This window comes from Pristis pectinata, chromosome 1, assembly GCF_009764475.1.
Source record: "Pristis pectinata isolate sPriPec2 chromosome 1, sPriPec2.1.pri, whole genome shotgun sequence".
Lineage (NCBI taxonomy): Eukaryota > Metazoa > Chordata > Chondrichthyes > Rhinopristiformes > Pristidae > Pristis > Pristis pectinata.
Window position 1 is genome coordinate 16,238,078 of NC_067405.1, and position 17,433 is coordinate 16,255,510.

General features: G+C 40.9%; 1 protein-coding gene across 1 annotated transcript in view; it reads left to right on the forward strand.

Annotated features, from left to right (window-relative positions):
• The window catches only part of ralba (v-ral simian leukemia viral oncogene homolog Ba (ras related)), a 56,287-nt gene that overhangs the window by 18,788 nt on the left and 20,066 nt on the right, over positions 1–17,433 (forward strand). The window contains 2 exon segments of the mRNA XM_052019314.1: positions 4,751–4,914; positions 11,476–11,684. Coding sequence (XP_051875274.1) covers positions 4,801–4,914; positions 11,476–11,684 — 323 coding nt within the window. The 5' untranslated portion in view covers positions 4,751–4,800.

Sequence of the window (17,433 nt, forward strand, 5' to 3'; positions counted from 1 at the left end):
CTCTACCTCAGCACCATTGATGTAGACAGGTGCATGTACACCGCCCCCTTTCCTGAAGTCAATGACCAGCTCTTTTGTTGACATTGAGGGAAAGGTTGTTGTCATGACACCATTCCACTGAGCTCTCTATCTCCTTCCTGTACTCCAACTCATCATTGTTTGAGATATGGCCTACAAGAGTGGTATCATCTGCAAACTTGTAGATGGAGTTAGAGCAGAATCTGGCCCTACAGTCATGAGTGTATAGGGAGGAGAGGGTTGAGGACACAGCCTTGTGGGGCACCAGTGTTGAGAATAATCATGCCAGAGGTATTGCTGCCTATCCTCACTGATTTGGTTCCCCAACAGTGGGGGGAAAAAGACTGTACATTGACCCTATCTATGCCCCTCATGATTTTATACACCACCTAAGATCACCCCTGATTCTCCTATGTTCCAATGAATAAAATCCTAGCCTGCTCAACCTCTCTATAATCCAGTCCCTTAAGTCCTTGCAACATCCCCTTAAATCTTTTTGGCACTTTTTCCAACTTAATGGTATCTTTCATAAAAGGGTGACCAAAACTGAACACAATATTCCAAATGTTGCCTCGCCAGGGTCTTGTATAATTGCAACATAACATCCCTCATTCTCTGTTGTTCTCAGGACTTAAATGAGTTGAATATTGAATGAGATTAATATCTTTGAATTTTACTCTTGAAGGTTATGGATTACATTTCATTGTTCGAGATGAGCCAGTTTTCCCTTCAATCGTATGCTAGGGAAACCAAAGGTGTCATCATCTGTTCTGCATTAGCTCCCTAGTTTTCCTTAAGATAAATTAAATGTAATATCCATGTTTTGCTTTTGATTATAATTTGAAACTTGGTTCAACTTACACGTGAAAAATGTACTCTTACTCTGTTTTTGTATTAAGTTTCATGTCACCTTGATGTTGAATCTGAAAGTCCTTGGACCACATTGAGTGCTATTTATGTTGCAACTTGTCCAGCTTTGTACTCAAGTTTGTTTTTCAAACTTTTCATCCAGCATTTTGTCACAGAGTGGCAATGGTTGGTCTGGGGGAGTAACTTTTATTAACTGCATTTGCAACAATAATGTTTAGAGAAATCTTCCAGAGCCATGATGGCAGTTTCATCTGTAACTGCTATGACTTGTCTGGAATGCTAAACTTCAAATAAAAATACAAGGCAATGGATCTGTTTTCCAAAGCTGCTTCCCTTCCCTGCGCCATTCCAAGCTCCTGCACCCATTTGCTTTTTTTTACTCATCCAGCTTTATTTTGTACCACCCACCCTCTTGGTCCTTTGTCCTTTTGATTTGGTATTCGTTTATTATTGTTACTTGTACCAAGGTACAGTGAAAAGTTTGTCTTACAAACCGATCGTACAGGTCAATTCATTACACAGTGCAGTTACATTGAGTTAGTATAAAATGCATTGATGTAGTACAGGTAAAAACAGTAACAGTACAAAGTGTCACAGCTACAGAGAAAGTGCAGTGCAATGAGGTGCAACAATGAGCCACAACAAGGTAGATCGTGAGGTCAGTCCATCTCATCGTATAAGGGAACCATTCAGTAGTCTTATCACAGTGGGGTAGAAGCTGTCCTTTAGTCTGGTGGTACGTGCCCTCAGGCTGCTGTATCTTCTACCTGATGGAAGAGGTGAGAAGAGAGAATGTCTTGGGTGGGTGGGGTCTTTGATTATGCTGGCTGCTACACCAAGACAACGAGAGGTAAAGACAGAGTCCAAGGAGGGGAGGCTGGTGTCTGTGATGCGCTGGGCTGTGTCAACAACTCTCTGCAGCTTCTGTCCTAGGCAGAGCAGTTGCTGAACCAAGCCATGATACATCCAGATAGGATGCTTTCTGTGGTGTATCGGTAAAAGTTGATGAGAGTCAAAGGGGATAAACCAAATTTCTTTAGCCTCCTGAGGAAGTAGAGGCGCTGGTGAGCTTTCTTGGCTGTGGTATCTACGTGATTTGACCAGGACAGGCTGTTGGTGATGTTCACACCCAGGAACTTGAAGTTCTCAACCCTCTCTACCTCAGCACCATTGATGTAGACAGGTACATGTGCACCGCCCCCTTTCCTGAAGTCAATGACCAGCTCTTTTGTTGACATTGAGGGAAAGGTTGTTGTCATGACACCATTCCACTAAGCCCTCTATCTTATTTCTGTACTCTGACTCATCGCTGTTTGAGATACGGCCTACAACGGTGGTATCATCTGCAAACTTGTAGATGGAGTTAGAGCAGTATCTGGCCACACAGTCGTCTGTGTATAGGGAGTAGAGTAGAGGGCTGAGGACACAGCCTTGTGGGGCACCAGTGTTGACAATAATCGTGCCAGAGGTATTGCTGCCTATCCTTGCTGATTGCAGTCTGTTTGTTAGAAAGTCAAGGATCCAGTTACAGAGGGAGGTGTTGAGTCCTAGGTCTTGGAGTTTGGTGACAAGCTTGCTTGGAATTATTGTATTGAAGGCAGAGCTGTAGTCAATAAACAATAGTCTTAATGTATGTGTCTTTACTGTCCAGATGCTCCAGAGCACCTGCTGTAGACCTGTTTTGCCGATGGGTGAATTGCAATGGGTCCAGGTTGTCTGGTAGGCTGGGGTTGATGCGTGCCATGACCAACCTCTCAAAGCACTTCATGATGGTGGATGTCAGAGCCACTGGTTGGTAGTCATTGAGGCATGTTGCCTTGCTTTTCTTTGGTACCGGGATGATGGTGGTGGTCTTAAAACAGGAGGAAACCTGAGATTGAAGCAGGGAGAGGTTGAATATGTCCGCAAATACTTCTGCCAGCTGATCAGCACAAGATCTGAGCACGTGGCCCGGGACACCATCTGGGCCAGGTGCTTTCCTAGTGTTCACTCTCCAGAAGACTGATCTTGCGTCCTCCACTGTGATCACAGGTTCAGCTGCGTGGGTGGATGGTGACAATCCACTTCCCTTTTGTTCAAAACGTGCATAGAATGCGTTAAGTTCATCAGGAAGGGATGTGCTGTTGTTAGCTATGCAGCCCGACTTTGTCTTGTGGCCTGTTATGGCATGTAAGCCCTTCCATAACTGGCTGTTGGTCGGGACTCTATTTTGAGTTGATATTGCCTCTTGGCATCCCTGAGCTTTCCGAAGGTCATACCTCAATTTCTTGTACAGATCAGGATCACCTGATTTGTGTGCAGCAGTCTTCTCCTTCAGTAGGGAGTGGATCTCCCAGTGTATCCATGGTTTCCTGTTTGGGAACACCCGTATTGTCGTCTTTGGTACACAGTCCTCCACACACTTGCTGATAAAGTCCATGATGGTGGTGACATACTCATCAAGGCTGGCAGCTGAGTCTTTGAACATGAACCAGTCCACTGTCGCAAAGCAGTCACGTAGGAGCTTGTCTGTTTCCTCAGACCACCACTGCACAACTCTCCGTACTGGATCCTCCCGTTTCAGTTTCTGTTTGTATGCAGGGAGAAGGAGCACAGCCTGATGGTCTGATTTCCCAAAGTGAGGACGAGGGGTGGCTTAAGGCATTTTTGGTTGTATAGCAGTGGTCAAGGGTGTTAGTGCCCCTGGTGGAGCAGGAGATGTGCTGATAGTATTTTGGTAACACACTCTTGAGGTTGGCCTGATTGAAGTCCCTTGTGATGATGAAGAGGGCCTCAGAAGATTGAAGAGGGATTTAAACAAAAATTAAATCAACTGCCAGCATTTATCACTGATATTCATTTTCCGTAGGAATCTGCCTACTACAAAGAAAGCTCAGTTGTATCGTGTTCTTCTGATCTGAATGATCACAACATAGCTAAGCAGAGTTTCAGAAATAACCTCTTTCCTGCTTGCTATTACTTCAGGTTATGAAATTTAGATGGAAAGGATTGCTGGTTCAGTCCACTAGCATTTCTATTTTTATTCTTGCCTTATGCTGTTTTGGACCCCTTACTCCCCATTGCAGTATTTTGTACTTCATTTCACTAAAGCAGTGTTTCTATTCAAATTTGCAGCAAGAATGTTAATTTTATATTGTGAATAGCATAAGCATTTTGACTGACTAATTCTGAAATCATATATGTTTTAAATTGTATATTTTCTAATGTATAACTATATAGCTTTAAATGTATTTATCTGGATTAATTGCAAGGAAAATGCACAGATGGCCCATTGTTTAGTGTTGCCAGGGTTCAAAGCTTGCTTCATTATACTGTGGAGTTGTTTATAGTGCCAGTTTGATAAATGACTAGAGCATACTTACCCCAAACTTGATCTCTCGATTGCTTTGGCTGTGATCCTAAAAGTTGACTAAATCTTGGAATATGCAGCTGAATCAGTTGGAGTTCTAGATTAGTTCTTTTCTACATGTTAGAAATTCTTAAACTTCTGTGCATCATTTATGACAGGGTGTTTTTAAAAAAAAATAATTTTCCTCTGCTGATTTCTTTTAAAGTTAGTATCTGTATAGCAAGTGACTGTGACTTGCAGGACAAACTGATTTCCTCCTGTTTCTGTCTCTGGACTAATTCCAAGTTAACTGGAACAAGGAATATGCCTGCATTTTTCTATTATGTACAATGTTTAGCTACAATTTTTAAAGCAAGTCTGGAAAGAGAATCCTTCATATTTATGAAGGAAGATGGACTCTGTCTTGCTCCAGTAACTCAAATGTATGGGACCATCATGTAATTGCCTCCTTGTTATTTTAAAATCTGTTCTAATTCAGCTGCAGCACAGTGAAATTTGTTTTTCCATTTACAGCAGAACGTGTAAATCAAGGACGAGTTATCTATTTGACAATCCAATCAAAAATGGCAGCTAACAAGAATAAGAATCAGAGCTCGTTGGCCCTGCACAAAGTGATTATGGTGGGCAGTGGAGGTGTAGGCAAGTCGGCACTAACGTTGCAGTTCATGTACGATGAGGTAAGATGGTATCTTATTTAGAACTTGGCTAAAAGAGGCAATATCTTTGTTTTGTTTAGGTAGGGCAAATTTATAGCTTTCTTTGAGTTGTTGCTCTAGTTCTGGTAACATCTTAATATGCTGACACTGATGTATTAAACCTGTCGTAAAAGGGCAATACCTCTTTTTTTTCAATTTAGTAGTTAGGAAGCTGAACAAATAGGAAACAGTAAAGGAATCCTTGTTATACCTGTCCTGATTTTTCATTTTGTTTTTATAGGTTGGTTAATATTATAAACTCTGAATTTTGGTTTTAAATGTCTACTATTTCTGGAACATATGTAGCTAGGTTCATGAAATATTGCACTTATTTCAACATTGCTTTGCTATTGGCTGATTTGAATGAATTAGTTTTGTTTTCCTATTTAGTCCAGTTATATCCTTGCAGCATTGAAGCTTAAAGGGGATGGCACTTGTAAGAAACAAAGTCCCTGCAGTAGTAGAGAATATTATCTCTTGGAGGCAGGCCAAAAGAAAATTCACTTAGCTAATTTCTGGGATTAGGGGGCTGTCCCATCATGAGGTGCTGAAGAAACTAGATTTATATTCTTTAGCGTTTAGAAAAATGACTGATCTTATTGGAGAATGCCGGGGTAGATGTTGATGTTTCCACTAGTGGGAGGGTCTCTAATGAGCTGACATTGCTACAAGATTAGCAGCATTTAAAAGCCATCTAGATAAGTACATTGACAGGAGAGGCTCGGAGAGCTATGGGCCAAATGCAGGCAAATGGGACTAGCTTGTTGGGTAACAGAGTCGGCTTGGGCCAAAGGGCCTGTTTCCATGCTGCATGACTCGAGTGGTGGTCATTTAAAACTGAGGTGTGTAGGAACTTCCTGCAGATGGTGGCGAATCTGTTATTCTCTACCCTGGAGGGTTGTGGAGGCTGCATCATTTGGTCGTATCTGAGGAAGCAGATGCATTTTTAAAAGATCAGGGAACCGAGGGCTAAGGGGAACTGGCACAGAAGGGGAGTTGAGGCCTGGGCAGGTTAGCCATGATCATTATTGATCATGTGCTTGAGGCCTAGTGAACTACTCTATATTCCCATTTTTTAGTCTGCACAGGGCTTGTTCTAACTGATACTTGACTGTAATGCAGGGTACACTGAGAAATGATGATTTTGAGGAACATATTATAAATCAATTTGGATGGTTTGGAGGGAACAAGTTGATGATTAAGACCCAAATTTCCTTGCAGTAACATAAATTGCAAGTGTTTTAAGGTTTCGGTAACAAATTTGCACTGTTATCATCAAATACCTAACTCGCTGAATTGCCTTTTGAGACCATGTCAAAGCTTTTGTGAATTCCTGCTTATGAAGAGCACTGGTGTTGACTCATGAAACCAATCTCCCATTGTCAATATTGGGCATTTCCAGGCAAATTATTGTAGGTAAGTACAGAATAACTTCTGCTTTGATCCAATTTCTGTAGAGCACCCTCTGCTGTACCAATGTGATATTTCCCATTTACTATTCCCAAGACAACCATTGCATGATTTTACCAGAGTGAGATTGATCATGTAAGCTAAATGTAAGGAGGCAATATTGTATGCATCCAGAAAATATTGAATTGCCCAATGTTTTTAATATGGTACTGAATTCTTTTGGTTTGAAAAAGCATGCTTATATTTTCATAGCTGTCATATGATAACTGAAGATAAATATAGTAGTGTTCAGTTTTTTCCATCAATAATTGAAAATAAATTGACGGCCACATTTAATTAGTCTGATCTCAAGCATTCAGGAAAATCCATTATTATAGATCCACTATATATGTGGCTGTCAATTTATTTTAAACTTCCAAAAGTTCAAAATATCAAAGTTATTTGCCCCAGCAGAAGATGTCATGCTGATACCTTGGCTCTTCCATTATAGTAGCTACTAATTTTTCTTTGCTTATGCTCCCACCAAACAAATTATTCTAAACATTTACCATTCCCAGAGATCTTGATCTGTTTAAACGTATGCCTTTTGTTCCTGATGTCCTGAATTCAACAAGGAAGTTTTTTTGGGTTTGTCATTTCATATAAATTGTTTTCTTTATCTAATGTTTCAGGTTGTAGAGTTTGGACACTTATAACCAAAAGACATAATGATTAAGATTTTCAACTTACTGCATTTTTTTATATAGCTTTTATGGCACGTTTACTGGTGTGCATCAAATTTAATCTGATAATGAATGGTGAAAATATCTGAATTTTTATTTTGACTGTCATCTAGTTAGTGCAAAGTGTCCCTCTAATCCATTCTGGATACTATTACCTTTAACAATTTTGTTATGTTGAATTTATCAACTTTCATTTTTATTCCTTTTAATTTAAGTTGGGATGAGAAATCAAGATACTGAGCCAAAGGATGTGTTGGGTATAAATAGAGAATTATAGGACATGGGACCCAAATTGCTATAGAATGCTATGTGATGTGGTCTATGACTGGGTAATGGTGGAACCAAACAATAGTTGCTTTGAGAGACTGCAGTGGGGTGACTTGAAGACGCATGGTATAATCAATTGTATCAAAGGCTGTGGAGCAGGAAACCATTTGTCATAAAAGGTGTAATTTTGGTTAGGACCAGTTTGGTGTAGTGACAACTGGTGGAAATTGCTTCAATTCACAGGTAAGGAAAGGGCATAAGATTGAGAAGTTATGAATGTTAAATAACTTTGGATGTTTTTGCAGAAGGGATTATGATTGGATTTCAAAGAGGCCATGTGCAAGAAGAACCCACTTACAGCAGGATCTAGGAGGGTTTAAAGTGTCAGTCATAAAGTTATACAGCACAAAAATGGAACCTCTTGGCCCACCGTGTCCATGCATACCATCAAGAGCCCATCTATACTAATCCTATTTTCCCACAGTTGGTCTGCAGCCTTGGTGATTCAAGTGCCTGACTAGATATTTGAATGTCGAATATCTCTGCCTCCTTCATCCCCACAGGCAGTGCATTCCAGATTTGAACCACCTCTTGGTGAAAAGTTTCTTCCTCTGATCCTCTCCTACCTTAAACTCATGCCCTCTGGTTTTAGATACCTTTTGCTATGCAGGAAAAGTTCCTTAATGTATACCCTGTATGAACTGTTCATAATTTTGTATACCTCTATCAGATGCCCTCTTTGCATTCTCTTATCAAAGGAAAACAAACCTGGTTTCTTTGTGACCAAAACGCTCTTGATGAATCTCTTCTGTACTCCAGTGCAGTTGCATCCTTCCTGTTGTGTGGTGACCAGACCTGCACAGTGTACAACAGTGTAACCCATCAATGATTTTATATGGTCGTAACAAAACCTCTCTGATCTTTTATTCTATTTCCTGGCTAATGAAGGCAATTTTTCCATGTTTCTTTCTCACCACCTTGTTTATCTGTGCTGATACCTTTTTGTGGATCTTCGACTGTACTCTGTGCCTCTGTTCCTTGATACTCCCCAGGACCTACCATTCTTTTTACATAAGATATTTACTTATCAGTCACATGTACATCGAAACACAGTGAAATGTGTCTCTTTGCATTACTGAGAATGTGCTGGGATGGCCCGCAAGTGTTGCCACTTTTCTGGCACCAACATGGCATGCCCACAGCTCCTAACCTGTACGTCTTCGGAATGTGGGAATAAACGAGCACCTGGAAGAAACCCATGCAGACACGGGGTGAACATACAAACTCCTTACAGACGGCGGCAGGAATTGAACCCGGGTCGCTGGCGCTGTAATAGTGTTATGCTAACCGCTACCCTACCGTGCCGCCATTCATTGTATATGTCCTGGTGTTATTAGTCATACCAAAATGCATCACTTTATCAGGCTTAAATTCCATTGCTTTGCTCATCTTATCAACTCATCAATATTGTCCTATAGCCCAAAAGTACCCTCCTTACTATAAACAATAACACCAATTTTCAAGCCATCTGCAAACTTTCTAATCAAACTTTCATCTAAATGAATATATATATATATATATATATATATATATAACAAACAGTAAGGGTCCCAGCACTGATCTCTGGAATTCCACAGGTCACAAGCTGCCTTGATCTCCTAATTTCAGTAGGCACCCCTCTACAGTTTCTATATTCATGACAGCCTTTGCCTGTTTTCGATTCTACCTACTCTATGCTTTTTATTTTGATCTAACCCTCTATCTCTTGAGTTCCTTGGAATTGCTGTCCTGTCCTTTTTACCCTTATGGGAACACATTGGCCCAAGTGGTCTGGTTATGCTGGAATTGGGTTAAGTGTGCTAATGAGTTTCTGCATGGTAAATATAAGGAGATTGGAGAGAAAGCGGAGTGAAAAGCTGTTTCAAGGATCCATCTGTAGGAGCCTTCAAGGTTTGTTGTGATGAAATGGTGGTTTTAGTATCTGTGGCAAAGCAGTCCTTGAGCTCCTTGCACTTAGGAGTGTAAGTGGTGATGACAGAGAAGGAACTTCATATCACTATTATGGTAGATAGAGGAGCCAGTAAGGAGAAAGGTATTGCTGAGTTTCAGTTAAAGCTAGGATCGTAATAGAATCCACCACAAGGTTTGGATAGCAAGGATATGGCTTGTGTGTGGATAGCAAGGATTTGGCTTGGACTTTCCAGAGATAATTACGAAGGAATGGCAATTGATTCATAAGGAAGTAAAAGGTGGTTAAACAGGAAGGAAGGTGATTGGAGTGAGTTGTAGACTTTTATTAGCCTTTAGGGGAAGGGATAGGTCCCTGGTCAAGACCCCACTTGGAGTATTGTGCTCAGTTCTGGTCGCCTCTCTACAGGAAAGATGTGGAAGCCATAGAGAGGGTGCAGAGGAGATTTACAAGGATGCTGCCTGGAATGCGGAGCATGCCTTATGAAAGCAGGTTGAGGGAACTTGGCCTTTTCTCCTTGGAGAGACGGAGGATGAGGGGGGACCTGATAGAGGTGTATAAGATGAGAGGTATTGATAGGGTAGATAGAGGCTTTTCCCCAGGGCTGAGTTGGTGGCCACAAGAGGACATCTGGGGAGTAGATATAGAGGAGATGTCAGGGGTAAGCTTTTTTTTTTACTCAGAGTGGTGAGTGCGTGGAATGGGCTGCCAGAAATTGTGGTGGAGGCTGATACGTTAGGGTCTTTCAAGAGGCTGTTAGATGGGTACATGGAGTTGAGTAAAATAGAGGGCTCTGGGTAAGCCTAGTAACTTCTAGGGTAGGGACATGTTCGGCACAGCTTTGTGGGCTGAAGAGCCTGAATTGTGCTGTAGTTTTTCTATGTTCTATTATGCAGGCTTTAAATTTTAATGTGGTTCTCTACCGGAGGAATTAGTTTTCCATGTTAAATTATTGTACACACCTTGATTTGGATCTTGACTCAATCTTCCACATTTTGGTAAAACAAGTTGAGCAACTCTATTTTAACCTCCTGGTATTGTTCTTAATCTGTGCCAACCTCTTCAAAGCCAAAATATATCCTTCCTATTTTGTGTTGCTGCCAACTGAAAAGTCTCTGGTGGGCTTTAACCAAGGCTTTGTACAAATGGATCATTTGCCCTGTTAAATCCTGATGTTTTAAGAATGGGTCAACATTTGACTTCTCTTGAAATGAACAATATGTATCTGTTTCTAAATATGCACAAAAATCCTATTCTTCTCGCCATGCTGTTGCTTCCATTTTTCTAAAAACTTTGAACTGCCCAATGATGCCTCCCATCTCCCTCATGAGCTCTTATTTCACACCAAACCCATCCTTACAGACCTGCTTTGGGTTTTTGTGGCCAAGTGGATTTACTTTTAAAACCCTCAAGAACCTCTGCAATGATCTTTAGTCTTTTGCTGCTTTTAATGTCACCATTCTTTAAATTGCTCCTGTTCAACATTTGGGATAGCCTTTCTGCTATCTCACATCTTGCTGCTGTGTAACATTATGACAAACAACTCTGCCTCTCCATACCTTATGAAAACCTAGCTGCTCTGAAGTTTTGGATGAGATTTCCATCACTGCAAATGATTGGCATCTGTGCTTTAAAGCTCCTTGTAATTTTTTTTTCTACACTAGATATGTGATACAAATTCAAACTACTGCCTTCAAAATATTTTCAGCACCAGAAACAATTGCTAGTTTGTATTCACGGCATTGGAGTGCAAATAGAAATGCCATGGGTTGCAATGAAGTCAGTTTGAATATTTTTTTCATCCTTTTCATTTGTGAAATTAAGATGGTAATCAGCTGAGTTGCACAGACTAGGGAAGTGCTGGGTTTGATTTTGTCCAACTGGGTAAGCATATCTATGAGTAGGGAAGTTGATGAGCTTGGTGCCTCTAGTAAGACAACTGAGTTAGAGTTCCTAATCAAAAGAGAAAAAAACTGCTAGGTTGAGACCAGATTTTGATTACTGACACTTGTGATTAGATTGCCCCTGAGGTGCGGTACTCAAGGTACCAACAGAAAAAGTTCCTTTAGAAGTAATAAAACTCATTTCAGAAAAAGGAATGAAAATTGCATGATATCTAGGAATGGGGCAAGCATTTCATGCTTATTTTTGTACCATTTTAATTTTCCTTTGCAGTTTGTTGAAGACTACGAGCCTACTAAAGCTGACAGTTACAGGAAAAAAGTTGTTCTGGATGGCGAGGAGGTGCAGATAGACATCTTGGATACTGCTGGACAGGAGGATTATGCAGCCATTCGGGACAACTACTTCCGTAGTGGGGAGGGTTTTCTCTGTGTCTTCTCCATAACTGAGCAAGAATCTTTTACTGCCACTGTAGAATTTAGGTAAGTAGTTAGATCTGATTTTACTACTTACAGCATTTTGATCATTTACAGTTGTGCATTACTTCATTCAATATTCTTCACTGTGTAGTCCTTGCAAATGTTCTCTTGTGTATTAATATACTGTAATAAGGACAGTGTACAATCTCTGCACCTTTTACCTTTTTTTAAAGAGGATGTGTTTTGGTAAAATTTCAGCTACAATTGGTGAAAGTGCTATGAAAACCTACACTGACTTTTGCACATAGCAGAAAAGTAGGTTGACTACATTTGAGCCTTTGGTTTTTTTGATTAGATTAATCCAACACAGCACTGTCCCTCAGTCACTTGTTTCCCCAGGGGGTCATCCATTCAACTCTTAACCCATCTGTTTTCTATTTTGTTGGCTTTCTCTGGTAATGTATCCCACAACTCCTATTAAGACTTTGGTTGAAAATCAGCTGCTGTTTGTATTTGAGCAATCCTAACTTCGCAGTATTTGGTGCCCTTCCAAATAGTTCTTTTTGTCTGATGCGTGGAGACCCATTGCCATTTTTCATTCTGTTGCCGGAGTGGGAGGGGGATTTCTGAGAAATCTCAACATAGATTTATTCATCCATAAGTGCAGTGTTCCATAGTGTGAAACCTAACTTGCTTAACCCAAGTTTGGAGAGTTTAGCCTGTGTGGCATTGCATGTTTGTTGTAGGGTTTAACCAGCTAAAATAAAGCAACAATGAGAAGTAAAACCAGTGCTTTAATATTATGCTCCCACTGGCACATTTGGCCTCATGAAGATGATTTGAGAATGCAATTTTGGCTTGAAGGTTAAAAAGCATTTAAGTTGTTCCACACTGCAAATTCATCCTGGCCTATTTAGTCTAAAGTTTTATTCACTACCTGAAGTTATAGTATCTCTTTAATAAGGTATCTACAGGCCTTCCCTGTGTTTACAAACACTCAACTTGTATACAGCCCATACATACAAACAGTCGGTTGGGAGACTGGCAGGGATGGACTTGCTGGCTGCTGTTGGTCTGTAGGCATTTTCTGTGTGGAAACCTTGTTTATGGCCATATTTCTGACTTGTGAACTGCTCGGGATAACCTGGGAGGACTTGTATTGCAGTTTTACATTATCTCTTGTCTCCTGAGCCAATCTTTCTGGTTATGCACCAGGTTTAGAAATACTTGCTTTGTGAATTTCCTGAGCACTTCAAATCCTATTCACCATAGAAACTACTTCCCTCCATGTGAAGTATTTGCAAAGAATTGTCCTTTCAGAGCACAACTTCTTTCGGCTAATATCTTTTTATTACCTCCAGGCTCTACTATACTAGTGCTCTTATGGTCAACCTTCAAATAACTTCATCTATATTCCAGCTCTCAACAAGTCATCTTTACCTATTGCCTTTGCAGTGACTGAGCTCCATTTACTCTTGTTCTAGTAGCTCCTTGATGTTAAAATTCTCCTAGTATTGAAATCTCCATGGCCTCATCTGCTTCCTACTACAAAAGGATTGTATACTTGAGGGTTCCAGTTTGGAATTTGTTTGCTTAGAATACCATGAATAATACAAAAGGGCTGCAGATGCTGAAAACCTGAAGCTAAAACTCACATTGCTAGAAACACTCAAAGGTCAGGCAGCATCTGTGAAAAGAGAAATGGTTAATATTTCAGGTCAAAGAACTAGGAAGAGATATTAATCCAGTTGTGTGCAAAATCTGATGCATCTTGCAAATGACTTGCAACTGACTTGGCAATAAATGCGAGGGGATAATATAAGGATTAGCTAATTTAAGATTTACATGTGTAGCTTACTTGCATTCTTTGGTAGGAAAATAGTGTGGAGTGGTGGGTATATTTCATTTTGGCACATTTTCTGATGTCTAAAGCTTTTAATATTTTCTCCCAGCTCTAATTTAGTAGATTTACCTCCTGTTTGTTTCATTTGTGTTTTAACAGGTCATCAAATTTGTAATCGTTTGTATGTCCTGTAGAAATGGCTCTGAAAACCAGTTTTTCCCCTCTGCTCTTTCCAATTTTTCATGAAACACCTTAAGTTTTCATACAGTCATAGTCAGAGTATACAGCATGGAAGCAGGCCCTTTGGCCTCAGCTTGTCCAATCTGACTAAGGTGCCCAGATAAGCTAGTCCCATTTGCCTGCGTTTAGCCCATATCTCTCTCTAAACCTTTCCTATCTATGTACTTGTCCAAAGGTCTTAAATGTTATTTACCTGTCTCAACCACTTCCTCTGGCAGCTCATTCCATATACAGACCACCCTCTGGAGTTGTTGCCCTTTGGGTCACTTTTAAATCTGTCCCCTTTTTTTAAAGATTTTTTTTAAACCCCTTTTTAAAGATTTAAATCTTTCCAATTCTTTCTTGAAGTTGGAAACAACACTTAGCAGATATGTTTATCTTCCCAAATGAGCTAAATTCTCAAAATTGACTGGTAAGATGGTACTTTTGTTTTTGCATTTATTACTTTCTATCTTGACCCTTCAGTTTCATTTTTTTTTCCCTTCTCTGATCCTGGGCATGATCCACAGTTTCCATTGGCAGAACTGCACCATTCTCTATCTTTCGAGGCAACATTACCAGTACTTTGATATCTTGATATACTAGGACACATTTGTGTAGTACATTGCAAGAGTCCTTTCTCTAGGGAATTTAGTTTGGCAAATTGCCTACTGTAGATACATTGAATGAAAAACTGACTTGACAACTTGGGTTTTCCCCAAGTGCTGCAATTACTCTTTGATATATGATGTTCTCGTTTTAAAAACAGCAGCTCATTTGAACTTCAAAAGTTTAAAATTGGACCCAAGGCTAACGAAAGCAGATGTGTGGTAAAATTTAAATAGACTTTTAAGATCAAATATGACTTTTTTTTACCAGCCACTTCAAGTTGTATCTCTTGTTACTGCCTGATTTCTAGTCTGCACTCATGGTGTATTTGTGATGTATCAGAAGACTGGACCTTCTGGATAAGACCATAGACTTTGGACAGTGTGGCTGCTCGGACCAGTGGAGTGGACTGGCCAGGGGCTGGGAGGAATGAAAGAGCAGGGGAATTGAGAAGGAAAGAAAGTGGCCAAGGGTAAGGGTGAATGAAGCAGGAGAGAGTTGGGAATGGGGGTTGGGGTACTGAGGATAGGTGGAGGAAACTGAAGGAAGCATGTGATCAGACACCCCTAAAGAAAGGGAGATGAGGAAATGAGTGCATGCCGTAAGTGGTTTGCAGTGAGCCAAAACAAACCCTGGAGGAACTCAGCAGGTCAAGCAGCATCTGTGGAGGCAAAGGGATGGTTGATGTTTCAGGTTGAATCCTTGCATCAGAACTAGGTGTAGAGGGAAAATGGCTAGTATAAAGTGAGAGCGAGGGGGTGACAGGCTGGTAGGTGGTGGGTGGAACCAGATCGGCAGATGAAGCCAGGTGGGAAATGGGAGTGGGGGGGGAATTTGGTGGGTGATGGGTTGAAACAGATAAGGGATGAAAGGGGATTAGGAAATTGGAGCCAGGTGGGGGGGGAGGGGAGGGGAGATGGATTGTAGGGAGACAGGCTGGAAGGTGATAAGTGGGAGGCATGATGGGCAGATGGAACCAGGTGGGGGAGCAGATTGGAAGGGCAAGTCAAAGGAGAAGAAGCTCAGAAGGATAAGAGTGCGAATGGTAGGCAGTTGGAACTTTGTGGGGAGGGTAATGAATCTTGGTTTGGGGGGTGGAATGGAAAAAATGAACAAAAGGGAATCTAGGTGGGCCAGTAGAAGTGGGAAAGACACTCTGTGGCATCTATATCAGTGATACCAAGCATAGACTAGGCAACTATTTCGTGGAGCATATGCTCTGTTTGCAATCAACTTCATTTTCCAGTTGCATGCCATTACAACTCCCCTTTCCCATGCTGACCTGTCCTCTGCCACCTTCACTACCATGGTGAGGCCAAACATAAACCAGAAGAGTAGCAGCCTACAACCCAGGGGCACGAACATTGAATCTTCCAGTTTTGAGTAACCCACACCCCTTGTGTTCCTTTCCCATTCCTACTGCTCCACCCAGGTTCTCTCTCCCTTTTTGTTCACCTTTTCCATTCCTTACTGTTTTTTTTCCTGCCCCTCTTTTTTTCTTTGCTTCCACCTATCTCCCACCCTGTCTCTCTAAACCACCATCCCAACCTCACCTGATTCCACGAACCAGCCTGTCTCACTCTTCCCTCTTTATACTGTTTATCTTCCCTCTGTGCTCTGTCCTGATGCAAGGGTCTTGACCTGAAGTATTGACCACCTCTTTGCCTCTACAGATGCTGCTCAATCTGCTTGAATTCCTTGCTTTTTTGCTCCACATTTCAGCATCTGCAGTCTCTTGGAACTACTTGCTATTGGACCCGGACCTTGCTCTGTCAAGATATGGTAGCTGGTAATGGGCATCTTCCACTCAAGCTGGAGTGGAAACAATTCTACTTGGATCCTGTAGTTCTTGTATCTGACAAGAAATTTGCTGTATGTTAAAATAGCCTCTTCTGCACTGGCCCATAATTTCCTGAGAATGCTGGCAGTTCTGCTGAGAGCTGCTGGATTCCACACCAGCTGTCAAATCTCTGGATTCTCAACCAAATTTTTTATTACGAATATCAGTACAGGTGACTGCCACACTCTGGGTTATGACCATTTAGGTAACAGAAATTTCCTTTACATAATTCACAAATCAGATCCAAAAATTTGAGATGGAATACAAATTGCTTTTGTGGAATTTTTGCAGGGGGAAGGGGTGGTAAATATAGAATATTTTTTCAAATGGGGTTTCTTGATGCATATGTGGATGATGCAGCTTCATTTTATGGCAGTTTTCTAGGGGTGCAACCCCCACCCACCCCCCTTCCATAATGCAGGGTTCACAACATCCTGGTATTTCCAGCATTTGTAGTGGGAAATTGGTCTACTGAACCTAGTTCAGGGGCTCCATTTCAGGAGAAAGGAGCTGTAGATAACAGTTTTTGAATTAATTTCTTGAATGTATTAGGTGGATTAATTTTTGGAAATATTTGTGGTGTGATTACTTAGAAGACTTGCATGTTTGAATATGAGGCATTTGTAAATACTGGATAACTTTGTCAGCCTGGCCAGGGTTTGCATTATGAGAACATTATTAACTCCCAATGAACTGGTTTTGGATAGCTTGATGGAGCCCCACAATAGTCATAAGCCAGCTTCTACTACACTTGTAATCCAAATTGTGAACTTAAATCTAAAAGATCAATTTGGGACATATCAAAGCCAGTGTGATAAACTGTGTTTGGTACAGTTGATTATGAGAAGGGTTTTATCCAAGAAAACTACCCTGCTTAGAATTGTCAGTGGATCTTTTGCATTTGCTGAAGCATCTGAAAGTTGGTACTTCATAATGTGGCACTCCTCAATAGACACTGATAGCCACTTACCCAATTCTCCATATGTGACTTCAACCTGTCACCTTCTATCCTAAACACTATTATTGGTGAGGTCAACTGAGTCGGGGTTCTATTGCATTGCATATTCATCCTACAAGTAGATTCTAAAGCTCTCGATCTATTGGGTGTTGCTGCTGAGGTCAGCTTTTATTCAGAATCAGATTTATTGTCACTAACATGACATGAAATTTGTTGTTTTGCAGTAGCAGTACATTGCAAGACAAAAATCTAAATTACAGAACTAAATGAGGTAGTGTTCATGGACTGTTCAGAAATCTGATGCTGGAGAGGAAGCAGCTGTTCCTGAATTGAGCTTGGGTCT